Source organism: Martes martes, assembly GCF_963455335.1.
Source record: "Martes martes genome assembly, chromosome: 9".
NCBI lineage: Eukaryota > Metazoa > Chordata > Mammalia > Carnivora > Mustelidae > Martes > Martes martes.
In genome coordinates, this window is record NC_137896.1 from 55,199,817 (window position 1) to 55,217,629 (window position 17,813).

A 17,813-nucleotide genomic window follows, 5' to 3' on the forward strand; every position below is an offset into this window, starting at 1 on the left:
GTGCAAGAGTCTTTTTCTGTGGTTTCCCAGGGAAGAAATAGGTGTGGCAGGGGAAACAGGCTTAGGGGTGGGTAGTTGGAATGATTTCAACAGGCTCTGGGGTGTGTAGAGGCTGTCCCTGGTTGTCTAGTCCCAAGCCCCGCTCCCCAGCAGGGGAGGTGGATAGTGGCTGGGAGCGTGGGAGCCTCAGACAAGGTGGTGGGGTGTGGGCCCTGGACTGGGGTTTCCTATTTGTGCAATGCGCTGGTAGGCGAGCTATATACTCTCTCTAGGAGTTAGCTGGCCCTGGGAGTGGCATTCTGTCCATGGGTGGCAAGGCCACAACGTCAAAGCATTGCAAGACAGAAAATAAGAGAAATGGCTAATACATCCTTTGCATCAGGCCACCAGCGCAGCCACAATTATATCCTACTCTGCTCCCCAGGTTAGGGAATTGGACTTAAACACTTAATACGTTTTGAACAGCAGGGTAGAAAAGGTTGCCTGAGAGTCGCAGAAGCGGAGACATGGAAAATAGAATGGTCTGGAAATGCTTCCTGGGCCCAGCCCACCAGCCAGACCGCTGCTGTGTTCGAAGGGCTGGCTGACTCCACTTGGCCTGCCATTGCCACAGATAGTCCTCTTAGCCCAGGTTTCTGGGAGGTGTACTGTCTTTAACAGTTATTTCTGGGACTCCATTCTATAGGTAATCCATGAATATGTATTAATTGGCCTTTACTGTGGAGCTCTTGTACAATGCCTCCTCAGTCACGATGGCTGCCTGTTTTCTCCCCCAACAACCTCAATGACCCAATTCATGATCTCACTGAGGCCCAAAGGGGTCTCTGCCTGGCTTGTTGGCAGAGGGCCCACTGGTGGTTAATGGAAGTGCTTCATGACCTGCCCATATACTTTCTCAAGTTGTCGGTAATTCTTTTTTTTTTTTTTTAAGATCTTAATTTATTTATTAGAGAGAGAAAGCGAGAGGCAAAGCACGTGCAGAAGGGGGAGAGGCAGAAGTGGGAGGAGCAGAGGGAGAGGGACAAGCAGACTCCCTGCGGAGCAGGGAACCCGACATGAGGCTCAATCCCAGCACCTTGGGATCATGACCTGAGCCGAAGGCAGATGCTTAACCAACTGGGCCACCCAGGCACCCTCAAGTTGTTGGTAATTCTTAAGCACAACTGATGAAAGAATAAATTTCCACAGACTGTCTTTAAATAAATAAATAAATATATAAAATTTCTCGGCAGAGAAATTTATGCCAAGGTTGTTCATTACAGAGTTTTTTTAAAAGATGATGAAAAGTGCGGGAAAAAAAAACAAAAAACAGAGAGTACTTCAGTTACTTAGCTTGTGGTACATCTACACAACGGAAGACTTCCAGCCACCGGAAATCACTTTGAAAAAACAAAAACAAAGTTAAAAACAACAACAACAAAAAAACTAGGCTATGAAGTTGTGGTGTGGTTTAGCATGATCTGAACTTTGCAAAAGGAAATATACATTTTTAAATGTTTCTTACATACAAATACAATTGTGGTTTTTTATTATGAAAGTTTAGAACACTAATTTTCTTTGTTTTGGGGTTAACAAATTCAATTATTGTTTTCATTTCTATAAGCAGCAAATTATAATTTAAAAAATCTATAATTTAAAAAATTAGTGGATATGATCTTTACAACTTTTTTTTTAGAGAGAGAGAGAGAGAGTGGGAGTGGAGGGGAGGGAGAGAGGGAGGAGAGAGAGAATCTTAAGCAGGTTCCATGCCCAGTGTTAAGCCCGATGTGGGGCTCAGTCTCACAACCTTGAGATCGTGACCTGATCCAAAATCAAGTCAAACGCTTAACTGACTAAGCCACCCAGGCACCCTTCTCTTTACAACTTTTCTGAAGACTAGATATCATTCATTCATGAGGATGGAGAATACACCATTCTTTTACAGAATCTAAATCTAAATTTTAGGGGTGCCTTGGTGGCTCAGTCAGCTAAGCATCTGCCTTCTGCTCAGGTCCTGATTTCAGGGTCCTGGGATCGATCTCCAAGTTGGGCTTCCGGCTCTTCAGGGAATCTGCTTGTCCCTGTCCCTCTGTCTCTGCCCCTTGAGACTCATGCTTACTCTCTTTCCCTCTCTCTCACTTTCAAATAAATAAATAAATAAATAAAATCTTAAAAAAACCCAACAACACCTTAATGAATTAGTGTCCCCTCATATCTAATTAAAAGCTTACCCATGTCTCCTTATGGCATTATCAGAAGGAGAAGGGAAATCCAAGAAAACCAGAGGAGTGGTCCAGGGAATGAAGAGAACCTGTAGGCAAAAGAGGCTTGTACGAAGTGTAACAGAGATCGGACTCCTTGTGACAAAATCTTGTGGGGCATCCTCACCACGCAAGGGGATAGGGGAAATAGCTAGGAGTCTCATCTGGGCTGAGTGAAGTCCAGAAGCACCCACCTCCACAGTGCAGGTCTTAGCTGGATGCATGTCAGAAGCCCCAGGGCTCCCCACAAGGGAGGAAGCACATTCTGAATAGCCTGGACTGACTGCTTCCAGAGAGGCCCAGCAAATTCCAGAAAATAGGGGAAGCCTTGGGAGAGAGCCTCCTCTTTCCCCATAATGTTTGCCCACTGCCTCTGTTCACACTTTGAAAGCAAACTCAGCTTTCCATTTTTCCGTATGCATATTTGAAATTGTTTAGTCTTGTTTGTCTTTTATGGCGAGGTGAGTGACCCTCTCTTCGTGGTTTAATAAAACACTGTAAGACTTCATGACAGTACAGCAAAATACTGTGACCAGGAAATAGGGCAGTGGCACTTTAATGAGGGGAGAAATAAGAAATATAGTCCCCACAAAAGACAGTTAATAAGGAGCAGCAAACCTGTCTTTAAAAAGGCTTCCAGAGGCGCCTGGGTGGCTCACACAGTTAAGTGTCTGCCTTTCATCGGTTCAGGCCCTGATCTCAGATCCCAGAGATCAAGAGCCTGGTGTGTCCGCCTGCTCCTCCCTCTCCCTCTCCCTCTGCCTCTCCCCTCCCTGCTTGTTCTCTCTTTCAAATAAATAAATAAAATCTTCTAAAAAATAAATGCTTCCAAAAGTGAGCTTGGCTATTTTCCCCCTCAACTGCAATGACTGGCAAAAGGATAGCCATTGCCAGAAGCACAGAGCGGGTGCAACGCACAGGTCCCGAGCAAGGGCTCTCTCTGTTCTACCTACCTGGGCCTTGGGGGAACTTCAGGCATTTATCGGAGCACCTCAGAAGGCTGAACTTGCTTATCAGTGTCCTCAGATCTGTGATCGCAAAAAGGTAAAGTTCTGGTCCTACAGGTAAGTTCTTTCGGTTGTTATCAGACTAATGAGAAAAAAGAAAAAAATCTGTGCCGCAGCCCCTCCCGGCTGGCTCTCTGAGTCAGGCAATCTCGGGCATCCCTCTTGTCCCTAGAACACCTTGTCCCCTGCTTCTCCAAGATGAAAGACGAGAGCAGAAGGTAGGCTGGAAGGGTCTGCTAAAGGAACCCTGGACGCCTGCCCGAAATTACGCGGGTGCGCCTGCGCACACACGCAGACACGCGCACAAAATGCCTTTGCCTTCAAACCTCTTTATTCTTGCAGAATCCAGATGTTAACCTCCCAGCTGGGGGCCCCCGCGCCCTCCCTTTTCATGAATAGTTAAATTGCCACAGCCTGGCCTGAGCCCCCTCCCCCACTCCCTGGAGGTCCACCTTGCCATGGGCAACCTGTCTCCACCGTACCATAGGCAAACCCTTGAAATTATACTCTTGCCTTGAACATAATTAAATTCTTGGGTAGAGTTGGTTTCAATCACTGTTAACTGTTGTTTTAAATAGTAATTAAAAAAAAAAAAACCTAGGCCAAATTCATTTCTTTGTGACTGCAAATTTTCAATGGTTAAACTTTGTTTCCTTTCTTCTGCGTCTCAAAAATTGAACGTGGCGGCTTTATCTCTTTAGCCCAGGCATAAATGCGTGTAGTTTTTCTCTGCGGATGTAGGTCCTTGTATGTTGAGGGCTAGAGGTGAAAAGGCACCCCTCTTGCGTTGATGGAATAGAGGTGTGTTTATTTTACAAGGAGCAAGGCTCCCTTATGAAATTTGTGCTTAGGATTTCAGAATTGGTATGTCTGCTAGGATCCCTTGTTTTTCAAAATCGTGGTATTTTGGCAGAAACTGCTGGGAATCCACCAAATCCTCTCCCCTTCCGGGCTAAGAAAGCTGTTAAGTGATCACAGGTTCCCCGGATGGGGACTCCATTTCCCAGCCTCCATTTCCCAGCCTCCTTTGCAGCTGGCTGTGGTCATGTGACTCAGCTCCTGGCTGCGGAAGATCAGGGGGTATGGGTGTGTGTTATCCCACCTTTCCTTTCCTCAGGAGCCAAACACAGCCATGGCCACAGCCAAAGTGCACCACGAAGAGGAAGACAGTGCCCTGGAGAGTTAAGGGGAAACTGGATGAAAGGAACCTGAGTGGAGCAACCCCATGAGTGGAGAGCCCACCTCGTTGACATGGACCTCAACGAGAGGGAAACAAGGTTACTGTTTTAAAGATTTTATTTATTTATTTATTTACTTACTTACTAATTTTATTTTTGAGAAAGAAAAAGAGAGAGCGGTAGGAGCAGAGAGAGAACCTCAAGCAGAGCCCGAGGTGGGACTTGATTTAATGGCTCTAAGATCATCACCTGAGCCAAAGGCAGACACTTAACCCACTGAGCCACCCAGGAGTCCCCAAAGTGGGGTTTTTAGTCCAAGGCATCATGTGCTGTAATTCTTGTTGGGGAAGATAGTCCCAGGGATCAAAATAGCCAAGTAGGAATTGATCTAGAATTTCATTGCTCAGCTTGGTTGTCAGAATGACCTAGAGAAACTTTGCTTTCATTTCGTCCCAGCAACAGGAATCAAGATTCAAGACAAGAAGGCAGTGGATTTTTAGGGGTAGTCAGGATTAGGATAACACGTCTGAGGCTTATTTGTGTCTCATTTCCTGGTGCGAAGCTCTCCCACGTCACTTCTGGAACAGTTATTACCATAGTAGCTGCCCAGGCCCCACAGGAAAAAAAAAATTCAGGTGCCACAGGGCTAAAGAGAAGATGTAAACCAAAAACCAACAAGCTCCACTTTCCCTGCAAACCTCAGGGAAGGAGATGAGAACTTGGTAGCTGTGTGCGGTCTTAGGAAAGCAAAGTTCATTAAAGATTCCGCGAGGCTAGAGAGCGCTCTGAAGGTGGCAGACCAGAAGTCAGAGATGAAGACTAACTGGCTGGAGTTACTTAGTGGGGCCATGATTGTTTTCAAAAGTGGGCACCCCGGTTGTGACCCGCCCCCCCGTTGTTCAAATAGTCTCCCCATTGTCATCTTATATTAACTTCCTGTGGTCATTCCAGCTTGGTTACTAACATCAAGGTTCTAGATTTCCTAAAGTTGTTTTGTCCTAGGAGGTGTTAGGCACCAGATTTGTGGCTTACCCTTCACCGGCTTGGTGCTAATTTTGGTAAGAACATAGTCTTGTACACCGAAAGAACAATAATACTTTATTTAAAATATATACAAAATTATTACTTTAAAACATAATATTACTGTCCAACACACAGCATATAACACTGGTTGACAGAAATTTGGATACCTTCATTCATTCAGCTTGTGATTTCTTTTTTGCTCCTGAAGAACATTCTCTTAAGCTCCCACCAGAGGGGAGGGCCCAGGAGCCTGTTACCTGGGGTGGTCTGGCTGTGCTTCTGCACACCACTGAAGCCAAGCCACTCGTCTTGAGGGAACTGAAGGCAAAACCTGGCCCTGCCTGGTGCACTAGGGACAGGGAGTTGACTGGACCCACATCAATCAGTCACATGCCAACTGCCAGTCTTCATGTGCGTTCTCTCTCTATCTCTATCTCTCTCTCGTGCGCTCTCGTCTGCATATAAATGGATGGGGGAGTTGGTGAGAAAGTGGCAATTATTTCCTTAACAGACCTTCCTCTGAGCTCAGATTAATGTAAATCATGTTCTCTTTCTTTCCCTCTGTCACCCGTACCAGGAAAAGAGCAATAGAATGGGGGAGTTGGCCTCTTAACAGTCTTGGAAAGGAAATGAGAAAAGAGACAAAAAGAGACTTTCTGTACTGTTAGACCAAATTCGAGTTAACGATTATCCTGAAATACGTTGGACAACTGCTTTTTGTCACAACCCATGCATTATTCGTCAGTATTCCCACAGTGCCTTGCATCTACTAGGCACTTAATAAATGCTCATTGCATGGATAAACAAACACACACAGGGAATGTGGTGAGTCCAAGTAGGAAAGGAAACAGACACACTTAGAATCTGAGCATCTGTGAAATGGTAAGGGACATTGGACCTCATCCGGACCTCCATCCTTACTTGGCAATTGGGGAAACTGAGACCCAGCGAAGTGTGGTGAAATGAACAAGTTCACAGGACTAGCTCCTGACAGAGTTAGACTTGCAATCAGATTTTTGGAATCTCGTTGAATTTCCCACTCTCTTCAGATTCGAAACTGTAATGAGAACTCAGTGGCCTCAATGGCATGCCTGAACTTGAAAATCATCCCCTGACATCAGAAGCTCCTCATGGTGATGGGTGGCCCTGGGCACAATGGCCAAGTGGATAGCATAAGCAGAAAGGTCCCCTCCAGGCAGCTTTAGTCCTGGGCTCCTGGTCCCAGCTGGGGTTGGAAGCCCCAGGTTTGGGCAGTGGCCTGGACAGCAGCAGTCAGACTGCGGATCTGAATGAGGTAGGAGGAAGGCAGAGCTCAGTGGGGAATCGCTCAGAGCTCATCGGGTTGGGTGTTTATGATGCCCTCCACTCCAGCCCCTGTGCTGAAGTCCATGCAGCAGCTCACCAAGACAGCAGCCTTGGGCACTTGGGAGAAAACACAAACCAAGCCCATTGACCTCTTCTGAAACTGAGAGCAAGTCACTACGGATACTTACTGAAAAGATGAATTACAGAAAGAATGGGTTTCTTCTGTGTGTGGGATGGATGGCATGAAACAAAGGGAGGCATGGGGAACATTGGAGGGAAAGAGAGAAGGGGCAGGGGGACTGTCATGCCCCACAGGGAGAGCTTCAGGGCCTGGGGACAGGGTTAGGCCAAGTAGGAGTGGTTGAACCACTTGGGTGGGCTTCTCACTTCAGCTGAGCTACCCCTGATCATTCTCTGGGCTTCGAGCCATGGACACCTCCCATGTGTCCCACTGAGCAACTGAAAAGCGCAGGCGCTCACTTTACTTCCTGGTGCGATTTTGGTTTATCGAAAGGAAGATTGTGCATGATCAGAAAGGCACACCCGACCAACATAAAGAGCCTTGTGTGTTTCCCATGCTCCACAAACATAAATACCTATGAAGAAGGCTGGCGTCAAACGAAAGGAGTGGTAACCCATGAGATGATCCTTTCTGGATTTCCCATCTCAGAGCAGTCACCACAGGGCTGCTCGGAAGCAGGTGCCCAAGGAGCTCTTTAGAGCCTTTCTCCAGCCCCACACTCAGTCTCCCTGCCTTCTCCCTAACTTTCTGCCCCCATGTGCCTACCCCATTCCCACTTTATCTCAGCTACCTTCCACTTTCCATCAGACCCCAAAACGGCTCTTCTCCAGTGAGAAACAAAAATAATTCATCTTGCAAACCTGGGAGCTGCAACCCATCCAGGAACAGATGGTACCTTTGTGCTTACAGGGAGGGCTATCAAAAGTGCAGACTACCACCAGTGCCGCCAGGACACAGAGCAGAAGGGCGCATGAGCTCCTTCCAGCCGGGAACTAGCGCATGGGGCTCCTCCTGCGGGCATCCTCCTAAACAGCAGACTGGTTTTCATTGCACACGTAGACTGTGCTGGGCTGGATTCTCCTCCGGATCCGCTCAGGCACTTTGGGGAGGATTTGGACGGTCTGGGGCAGCAGCTCAATGCAGGCCTCGCGGAATTTTTTGATTCTCCAGCAGTAGACGATGGGGTTGAAGACGGACTTGAGGTAGCTGAGCCACAGGACGCAGGAGCTGGTGGTGTAGAAGGAGGAGCTGCAGTAGAAGCCCCGGCTGAACACCGACAGCAGGCTGTAGACCGAGTGCGGCAGCCAGCAGAGCGAGAAGCCCACAAAGAGGATCAGGATGGTGGTGCAGGCTTTGGTCTTGAAGCTCAAGTCCAAGCTGACCTGCTGTTGCCGCTGCAGCCTCCGCAGGCCAGCCCTGGTGAGCTGTCTGAGGTCCAGGCTGTCAGACTCGTTGTGCACGCGGATGGCGTTCTTGCGGACTGTGTGCAGAATGCACAGGTAGGAGCACAGCATGACGCCGAAGGGCACAAAGAACACAGCCACCACCAGCGCCACCACATAGGCGCGCTCCGCCGGGAACTCCGTGTACCCCAGTACGCACTGCGGGGCCCGCGCTGGCACCTCCATGAACGTCCGGCCTGCTAGCGAGGGCGCCGACACGCAGAATGATAGCGCCCAGGAAACGGCAATGATCCTCTTGGCCCGCCGCGGGTTCAGCTTGTCCTGGCGTTGGACGATGATGAGGAAGCGGTCCACACTGATGATGAGCAGGATGGCCACGCCCTCCAGGACAAAAAACCAGTAAAGGGTGGCTGAGAGCCGACAGAAGTAATCCCCAAAGTGCCAGTGGACCGTGATCAGGGTGACGGCCGTGAAGGGCATGCAGCATAAGGACAGCATGATGTCGGAGAAGGCCAGCGTGGCCAGCAGCAGATTGATGGCAGAACGCATGGCTGGCCGCTGGTACACGATGATGCAGACCACAGAATTGCCGAGGAATCCCACCACGATCATTAGCATCATGATTATTGCCAAGGATATCCTTACGGGGGCGGGGGGTGTGGTGACCCCAGAGGCTGACACGTTGCTCCCATTCAGCAGCAAGTACTGGTAAGTCTCAGTGGTGGAGCTGTTGCAGGCCATCATGGAAAAAAACTTGGAGCCCAGATGGAAAGTACTGGAAGGACTCCCCTCAGCGCTTCGGTGGCTGCCATTTTCTGTCTGCCGGTTGCATGTCTGGGATCTCTAGGGCATGGGAATGGTGGTGAGCACAAGTCTTTCTTTGGGAGCGGTAACCAGGATTTGCAATTCATGGATCACAGCCTCATCGTCTGCAGACAACTGACTTGTGTCTGCAGCTTCCCGCTTGGATACTCTCCGTAGCCTAGAGCAGAGAGGAGCAGGGGAGAGAAAGGAGTGAGACTTTCCAAGCATGTTTTGCGCACAGCAGTGTTTAGATTTTACAGGTATTATAAACGTGGTGGTGGAGAGAAGGAATGACTCATTGATTCATTCACCATTTGGGATAAAGCTTGGCAGTCGCAAATACTGTGTGCCTTGTCGAGTAGCCCAGGGAAATCTCATCAGACCTACTTTGTGGTGGGATGAGGAAGGGAATACTCTGTAGTCCATATTTATTTAATGAGCATGCATTTGATACATTTCATTGTAAGGAACCTGACCAAATGAAACTTGGGGTAAGCCAACTTCCTTTAGCATGCCAGCTTCGTGAGGGCAGGGATTTTTGTGTATGTCTTGCTCTCTGCTGTATCCCCAGCATTTAGAACGGTGTCTGGCACAGAGAAGATGCCCAATGTTGAGTTGAAGTTCATAAATACATGGAAGTTGATACTGTTGCTACAATATTTTTAACTTTATTTTTTTTAAAGATTTTATTTATTTAATTGACAGAGAGAAAAAAAGCAGTGGGAGCGACAGGCAGAGGGAGAGGGAGAAGCAGGCTTCCCGCTGAGCGGGGAGCCTGATTCGGGGCTGGATCCCAGGACCCCCGGGATTGTGACCTAAGCTGAAGGCAGACGCTTCACTGACTGAGCCACCAAGGCACCCCGTAATTTATTTTGAGATAAGTGTAGATTCACATGCAGTTGTGAGAAAAAAAAAAAAATTCAGTGAGATCTCATATGCCCTTCACCCACTTTTCCCTAATCGTAAAGTCTTAAGTTAAAGTAGTGTTGCCTTGCCGTAGGATTACTTTTGGAAATGCTGATGGAAAGGAAGAAACTCTATCCCTAAAGATAGGTTCTTTTTTTTTTTTTTTAAGATTTTGTTTATTTATTTGACAGAGAGAGATCACAAGTAGGCAGAGAGAGAGAAGGGGGGAAGCAGACTCCCTGCTGAACAGAGAGCCCAATATGGGACTTGATCCCAGGACCCTGAGATCATGACCTGAGCCGAAGGCAGAGGCTTAACCCACTGAGCCACCCTAAAGATAGGTTCTTTTAAAAGATAATGTTGATTTTTATTTCTTGTCTCATAGGTGGGGTAAGAATGGTGTCCAGTAGCCCACGTGTGGACTCAGATTGCCTGGGCGGGGTAGAATCGACTACTTATCTATCCCTGGGCACCCTCCAGCAGGTGGATGAGCCTCTGCTGATAGGACTACCTCGTCTGTAGTCCATAAGTAATAATTAGGCCTACTACAGAGGAGCTGCAAAGATGAAATGGGAGAATACCCACAGAGCGATTTAACCACACCTAGATCATAGATGGTATTCAATAAATGTTATCTGTTATCATTGGAGCCCCGAGGAAAAGCAATCACAATGTTACAATGGCTGTTGTTTCATTTGTATGTTATACACCTAGAATATTTGCATCTGTTCTAGACCAGCGGCTCTGGGTACCCCAGGGAGAAGGTGTTCATAATACATTTCCCATTCCCCCACCCCTCAGCATTTTCAACACAGTCATACCTTGTTTTACAGCTCTTCCCTTTGCCGTGGCTTGCAGATGATTGCATTTTGTCTGTGTGTGTGTTTACGAATTGAAGGTGTATGGCTACCCTGGGTCAAACAAGCCTATCAGCACCCTTTTTCCAACAGCATTTGCTCTCTTGGTGTCACTGTGTCACATTTTGGTAATTCTTCCGCTATTTCAAATTTTGTCATTATCATTCTATTTGAACTGCTGCAATCTCATGTTAAAACGTTAATGTGTGAGGAGTTGCTTCTTAGAGATGAGTAAAGAAAGTGGTTTCTTGAGATGGAATCTGGTGAAGAGGCTGTGGAGATTGTTGCAATGACAGCAAAGCATTCCGACTATTATGTGAACTCCATCAATAAAGCAGTGGCAGGGTTTGAAGATAGACTCCAGTTCTGGAAGAGGTTCTACTGTGGGTAAACTGCTGCCCAGCAGCTTCGTCTGCTGCAGAGAATCACTCCTGAAAGGAGGAGTCGATCTGTGTGGCAAACGTCATCTTTGTCTCATTTCAAGAAATTGCTAGTGATAGTGGTGGGGGACAAGGAGAGAGAAAGAAAGAAGGAGAGAGGGAGGGAGGGAGGAAAGAAAGGAAGGAAGGAAGAAAGAAAGGAAAGAAGGACATTGCCATGGCCCAGCCCCCTGCCTTCAGCAACCACCACCCTGATCAGCAGCAGCCATCAACACGGAGGCAAGACCCTCTACCAGCAAAAAGATTACAAACTGCTGAAAACTCAGATGATGGATAGCATTTTTTAGCAAAGTATTTTAAAATTAAGGTATGCAAGTGATTTTTTGAAGATAGAATACCATTTGACACTTATAGGCTACAGTTTAGTGTAAGTACAACTTTTTTTTTTTAAAGAATTTATTTATTTTTTCAGAGAAAGAGCAAGCACAAGCAGGGGGAGCGGCAGGAAGAGGGAGAAGGAGGCCCCCCACCAAGAAGGAGCCCGATGAGGGGGACCCGGTCTCAGGAACCCAGGATCACAACCTGAGCTGAAGGCAGACAGCCAACCGACTGAGCCACCCAGGCATCCTGTAAGCACAACTTTTATATGCACCGGGGAACCAAAAAAGTCATTTGACTCACTATATTGCGACATTCACTTTATGGCAGCGGTCTGGAACCGAACCAGCACTATCTCCGAGGTGCGCTTGTATAGCTGATTGGACGGGCAGCTGACCCAACGGCAGCTAATGCATAGCCTGGCCAATGACAGCAGAGCCCAAGTGCTCTCACTCACTCAGCCTAAAATCTGAATTAGGAACTACTAAGCCACTACAGCAGCTGCCTTCAGGGATGTAACAGAAGGGTAAAGAGAGAGAAGTCTCAAGGCCACAAGGGTATGATAGATACTCTGCCTTTGTTTCTCCAGTTCTCCTGGCTACTCTCTCCCTTGCCACTGTGGGAGGGGGGGCAGGGGAGGCTTTTTTGCTCTGGCCCCCTCCCACCTGGTTGTGGTTGGCAGTGGTTTATTCCTCTCCAAAGCTCTCAGCGCCTCCAGGAGGTCTGCCCTACAGCCCAGCACCCTCTGCAGATTCCCTCCTGGCTCCTACCTCAACCTGCAGGCTTAGGGGTGACAGGGCTTCCCGACGCTGCTAGCCCAGGGTGCTTCTCCAGCCCTCCTGGGTCTCCCTTAACCCAGCCTCTCCTTTGACAAGAATCCCTTGTTAATCAGAGGCTGATCTCCTTCCTATCTACACCCTGATTGATACAAGGGGTCCTGGCCGACCAGCGCTATGAGGAGGCAGAAACTAAGAGTAAGTAGCTATGAGGAGGTAGAGGAAAGTGACATGTGTATGGTTATGGAAATAGAAACACAGGGAAACCTACCTCAGTTCATGACAGGTTTCCAATCAGAGTTGCATTTCCAAATGCAAATCAATATTTATGCCTTTGTTTTTAATTGCATTCTTAGCTTTTCGCTTTCATGTAGCTGTTGGCCATTGGGGAAATGTATAATCTTTGGGGAAATGTATAATCAAGTCCTTTGTCTATTTTTTTCATTGGATTGTTTTTTCACTCTTGGGTTGTATTTCTTTATATATTTTGGATATTAACCCCTTATCAGATCCACGGTTTGCAAGTATTCTCCCGTTCTGTAGGCTGCCTTTTCATTTTGCTGATGGTTTCTTTTGCTGTGCAGAAGCTTTTTAACTCGATGTCCTCTAGCTTCTTTATTTTTGCTTTTTGTTGCTTGTTGATGTCACATCCAAGAAATCATTGCCAAGACCAATGTCAAGGAGCCATTTTCCTATGTTTTAATAGTTTTGGGTCTTACATTTAAGCTTTTAATCCATTTCAGGTAAAATTCTTGTGAGTGGTGTGAGATAGGGGTCCAATTTCATTCTTTTGTTTGTGAATATCTGGTTTTCCCACCATCATTATTGGAGACTATCCTTTCCCCATTAAGTATCCCTTGTCCAATATTAGTTGACCATACATGTATGGGTTTATTTCTAGGCTCTCAATTCTGTTCCATTGATGTATGTACCTGTTTTTATGCCAGTACCATATCATTTGGATCACAATATCTTTTAATAACATTTGAAATCAGGAATTGTGGTGTTTTTTAGCTTTGACCTTCTTTCTCAGGATTGCTTTGGCTATTCGAAGTCTTTATGAGGTGGTGTTGTTTTTGTTTTTGTTTTTTTGGCTACTGTCACGTTTCCTTGATTTTTTATGATCCCTGTGGTCATGGACTGGTGTCCGCCCATTTGAGGAAATATGCACTTCTTCTAGTCTTTACAGACTGACTTCAGCAGCTAAGCTGGTCTGGAGATTCTGGGTGGGTCATGTGGTGATGTCTGGGTCAGTAGGTGGGTATCCCTGATGCTTGGGTACAATGGGTCAGGCTTGGGCCTTGAGACTGCAGTTGTAGGCCTGAGACCTGGTCTGTGTGGGTGGGCCTGGATCCTGGGTCCCCAGGGGCCAAGCAGGCTCCAGGGATCACTGAGGTGGGCCCCAAATCTGGATTCACAGGCTTGGTCAAAGGCTGGGGACATGAGGGTGGCCAATGACCTGGGGCTTCAGGGACAGACCTGGAGATGGGTCTGCAGGGCCTGTCTCGTGCTAGCATAAGCCAGGAATCTAAGTCTGTGAGAGCTGGTTTACACTCTGAGTCTATGGGGGCTGGTTGGTCCTGGGATGGGCCAGTGGCCTGGGTCAGTCCATAGTAGTTGGCCTGGAGCTTGAGCTGATTGGGAGCTGGAGGTCACAGGAGTTACTGGGCCAGCAGGAGCCAACTGTCACTGGGGTGAGCAAGTAGCTCACCCAGTGAGCTCCTGAGTTCACAGGAACCTCTAGGAGCTTGGTGCCCTTGGAGCCACCTAGGGCTATAGGAATTCGCATGGTACTGGGGGTCCCTGGTGAAATCAGGTGCTCACTTTTCTCCTTCCATGGAGACAGGGTGTCTCTCTTTGCTGGGCTGCCAGGTTTGGGGTAGGGGATGATGGAGGGAATGTGAATCTGTCTTTCCTTGTCTCCATTGTTATTTCCAGGAGAGAGAATTCATTTAGCTTGGCAAATGTTTCCATAAGATGGAGTACACTTTTGAATTGCTAAACAATGTATCATTCCTTATGTACTTCATTTTAAAATCAGCAAATAGTGATATAAAATAAACCTGCAGAAGTCTTTATTTCAATACATTAGAAAGGAAGCAACAGAAAGAGAAATCAAGGAATTGATCCCATTTATAATTGCACCAAAAACCATAAGATACCTGAAATAAACCTAACCAAGAGGCAAAAGATCTGAACTCTGAAAACTGTAGAACGCTTATGAAAGAAATTGAGGAAGGCAGGAAGAAATGGAAAAACATTCCATGCTCATAGATTAGAAGAATAAATACTGTTAAAATGTCCATGCTATGCAAAACAATCTACACATTCAGTGTAATCAATCCTTATCAAAATGCTATCAGCATTTTTCACAGAGCTCAAACAAATAATCCTAAAATTGGTATGAAACTAGAAAAGATCCCAAATAGCCAAATTAATGTTGAAAAAGAAAACAAAGTTAGAGGCATCTCAATTCCAGACTTCAAGCTGTATCACAAAGCTGTAATCATCAAGACAGTATGATACTGGCACAAAAAGAGACACATAGATCAATGGAACAGAATAAAGAACACAGAAATGGACCCTTAACTCTATGGTCAACTAATCTTCAACAAAGCAGGAAGTAATATCCAATGGCAAAAATACAGTACCTTCAACAAATGGTGTGGGGGAAATTGGACAGCCATATGCAGAAGAATGAAATTAGACCATTTTCTTACACCATACACAAAAACTCAAAATGGATGAAAGACCTAATGGTGAGACAGGAGTCCATCAAAATCCTAGAGGAGAACGTAAGTGGCAAACTCTGTGATCTCGGCCACATCATCTTGCTAGACACGTCTCCAAAGGCAAGGGAAACAAAGGCAAAAATGAGCTATTGGGACTACATCCAGATAAAAACCTTTTGCACAGCAAAGGAAACAGTCAACAAAACTAGAAGACAACCAACAGAATGGAGAAGGTATTTGCAAATGTCTTATCAGATGAAGGGCTAGTATCCAAAATCTATAAAGAACTTATCAAACTTAACACCCCCAAAACAAAAAATCCAGGCAAGAAATGGGCAGAAGACACGAATAGACATTTCTCCAAAGAAGACATACAAATGGCCAATAGACACTTGAAAAACTGCTCAACATCACTCAGTATCAGGGAGATACAAATCAAAACCACAATGAGATACCACCTCACACCTGTGAGATTGGCTAAAATTAACAAGCCAGGAAATAACAGATGTTAGTGAGGATGTGGAGAATGGGGAAAAGTCTTACACTGTTGGTGGCAATGCAGGCTGGTGCAGCCACTCTGGAAAACAGTATAGAGGTTCCTCAAAAAGTTAAATAGAGAACTATCCTATGACTTAGCAATTGCACTACTGAGTATTTATTCCAAAGGATACAAACATAGTGATTTGAAGAGACACATGCTCCTCAGTGTTTATCACAGCAATGTCCATAATAGCCAAATGATGGAAAGAGCCAAGATGTCCATTGGCAGATGAGTAGATAATGAAGATGTGGTCAGTTGGTCTGTCTGTCTATGTATCCATCCAATGGAATTTTACTCATCCATCAAAAAGAATGAAATCTTACCATTTGCAACAACGTGGATGGAACCAGAGGGCATTATGCTAAGCAAAATAAGTCAGCTGGAGAAAGACAAATACTGTATGATTTCACTCATATGTGGAATTTAAGAAACAAAACAGATGAACACAGGGGAAGGGCAAGACAAATATAATAAGACAAAAAGAGAGAGGGAAGCACACCATAAGAGACTCTTAATGGTAGAGAACAAACTGAGGGTTGCTGGAGGGGAGGTGGGTGGGGAAGCTGCAGGGATTTGGGTGATGGGCAAGGGAGGGCACTTGAAGTAATGAGCACAGCTTGTTATATGCAACTGAAGAAACACTAAATTCTACCCCTGAAACTAATAATATAGTATATGTTAATGAATTGAATTTAAATAAAATAAAAAAAAATAAAATCGCCTAACAGTATAATACAATTTTAAAATGTAGGAAGCTAATGAACCAACAATTTGACAAAATGTTCTTTTTCCAGGCCCAGGTTTTTTTTTTTAATTTTGGGAAACAAATGTGTAATAATTTCAATACAAAGAGTGTTGTAGTTATAAATGCAAGGTGAATGGACTGGCGGGAGAACCTGCTGGAGGGGAGGCAGTGGCTTCTGGCCACACCTGGCCTCCTGGAATCTCTGCTGCCGTGGCGAAGGACCACAGGGCAGAACTTCCTGGGGAGAGGGGAGGCTCGTGGAGGCAAGGCCTGAAGATGAGCAGTAGGAGCACGACTGACCCCCTCCAGACTCCCTCCTTCCGTGGTTAAAGGCACCAGAGTGAAAGCAATAAAAGGAAACTAGAATTTTCTTCATTTTTTCACTTTCCACCAGAAACAAAACATGGGAGTCAGACAAGAATTAGACTTGACAGAGACTTCCAGAGACCCCGCAGGGACACACTTTGACCTCCTGCTTTTCTTCTTCTTCAGAAGCCCTCTTCCTGCTTTCCACTTAGCAAGACCCACTTCTTTCTCTGTGCTTGCAAGAAAGCATCTTTCTTCCTAAGCTCCTTGTGGTTGGTATTATAGATAAAGGGATCCCCTGCTTTTTGAAAGTTTTCCATACGCCACTTTGCTTTTAGGTACAACCTACATTTGTCCTGGTTTTCACTAACTGAAAGAAATCCAAAGAGGATTTTTGCTTTTACCAAAAAAAGGGCAAGAAGCGACAATAGCATTCAGCATCAGTTTTGCAAGTCACTGCTAGAGAAACAGTGTGCACCCGAGCTCCTTCTCAGGGATCTATGCTCAGCATCTTGGCATCACACTGCCAGTGCTCTGACCCGTGTCTGTGAGCATCTGGGTTTTATCTTCATTTAGGCTGTGCATCCACTAGCAAGATGTGACTGTGGGTATCATAAAAGCCCAACAGAGCTTATCTTTTAGGTCTGGGAGTCCTGAATTTCTTTTCCCCATATAAATTAATGGCAATTGCTTCTTTGCTGGCTACCATTTCTTTTCTTTTCTTTTTTTTTTATTGTGTTATGTTAATTACCATAATATACATCATACGTTTTTGATGTAGTGTTCCAAGATTCATTGTTTATGTACAACACCCAGCCCTCCATGCAATATGAGCCTTCCTTAATACCCGCCACCAGGCTCACCTATCTCCCCACGCCCCTCCCCTCCAAAACTTTCAGTTTGTTTCTCAGAGTCCACAGTCTCTAATGGTTCATCTCCCGCTGTGATTTGCCCCAATGCACTTTTCCTTTCCTTCTCCTAATGTCCTCCATGCTATTCCTTATGTTTCACAAGTAAGTGAAACCATATGATAATTGACTTTCTCTCCTTGACTTAGTTCACACAGCATAATCTCTTCCAGTCCCATCCATGTTGATGCAAAAGCTGGGTATTCATCTTTTCTGATGGAGGCATAATATCCCATTTTATATATGGACCATATCTTCTTTATGCATTCGTCTGTTGAAGGGTATCTTGGCTCTTTCCACAG

At 46.0% G+C, this 17,813-nt stretch overlaps 1 protein-coding gene across 1 annotated transcript; it reads right to left on the reverse strand.

Moving 5' to 3' along the window:
- Positions 1-7,800: 7,800 nt before the first annotated feature.
- GPR45 (G protein-coupled receptor 45) lies at positions 7,801-8,922 on the reverse strand (the record flags this gene model as incomplete). The annotated part of the gene is made up of 1 exon (XM_080814882.1): positions 7,801-8,922. The coding sequence occupies one exon, from the start codon at positions 8,920-8,922 to the stop codon at positions 7,801-7,803; it is 1,122 nt and encodes a 373-aa protein (XP_080671008.1).
- Between the last annotated feature and the right edge of the window lie 8,891 nt (positions 8,923-17,813).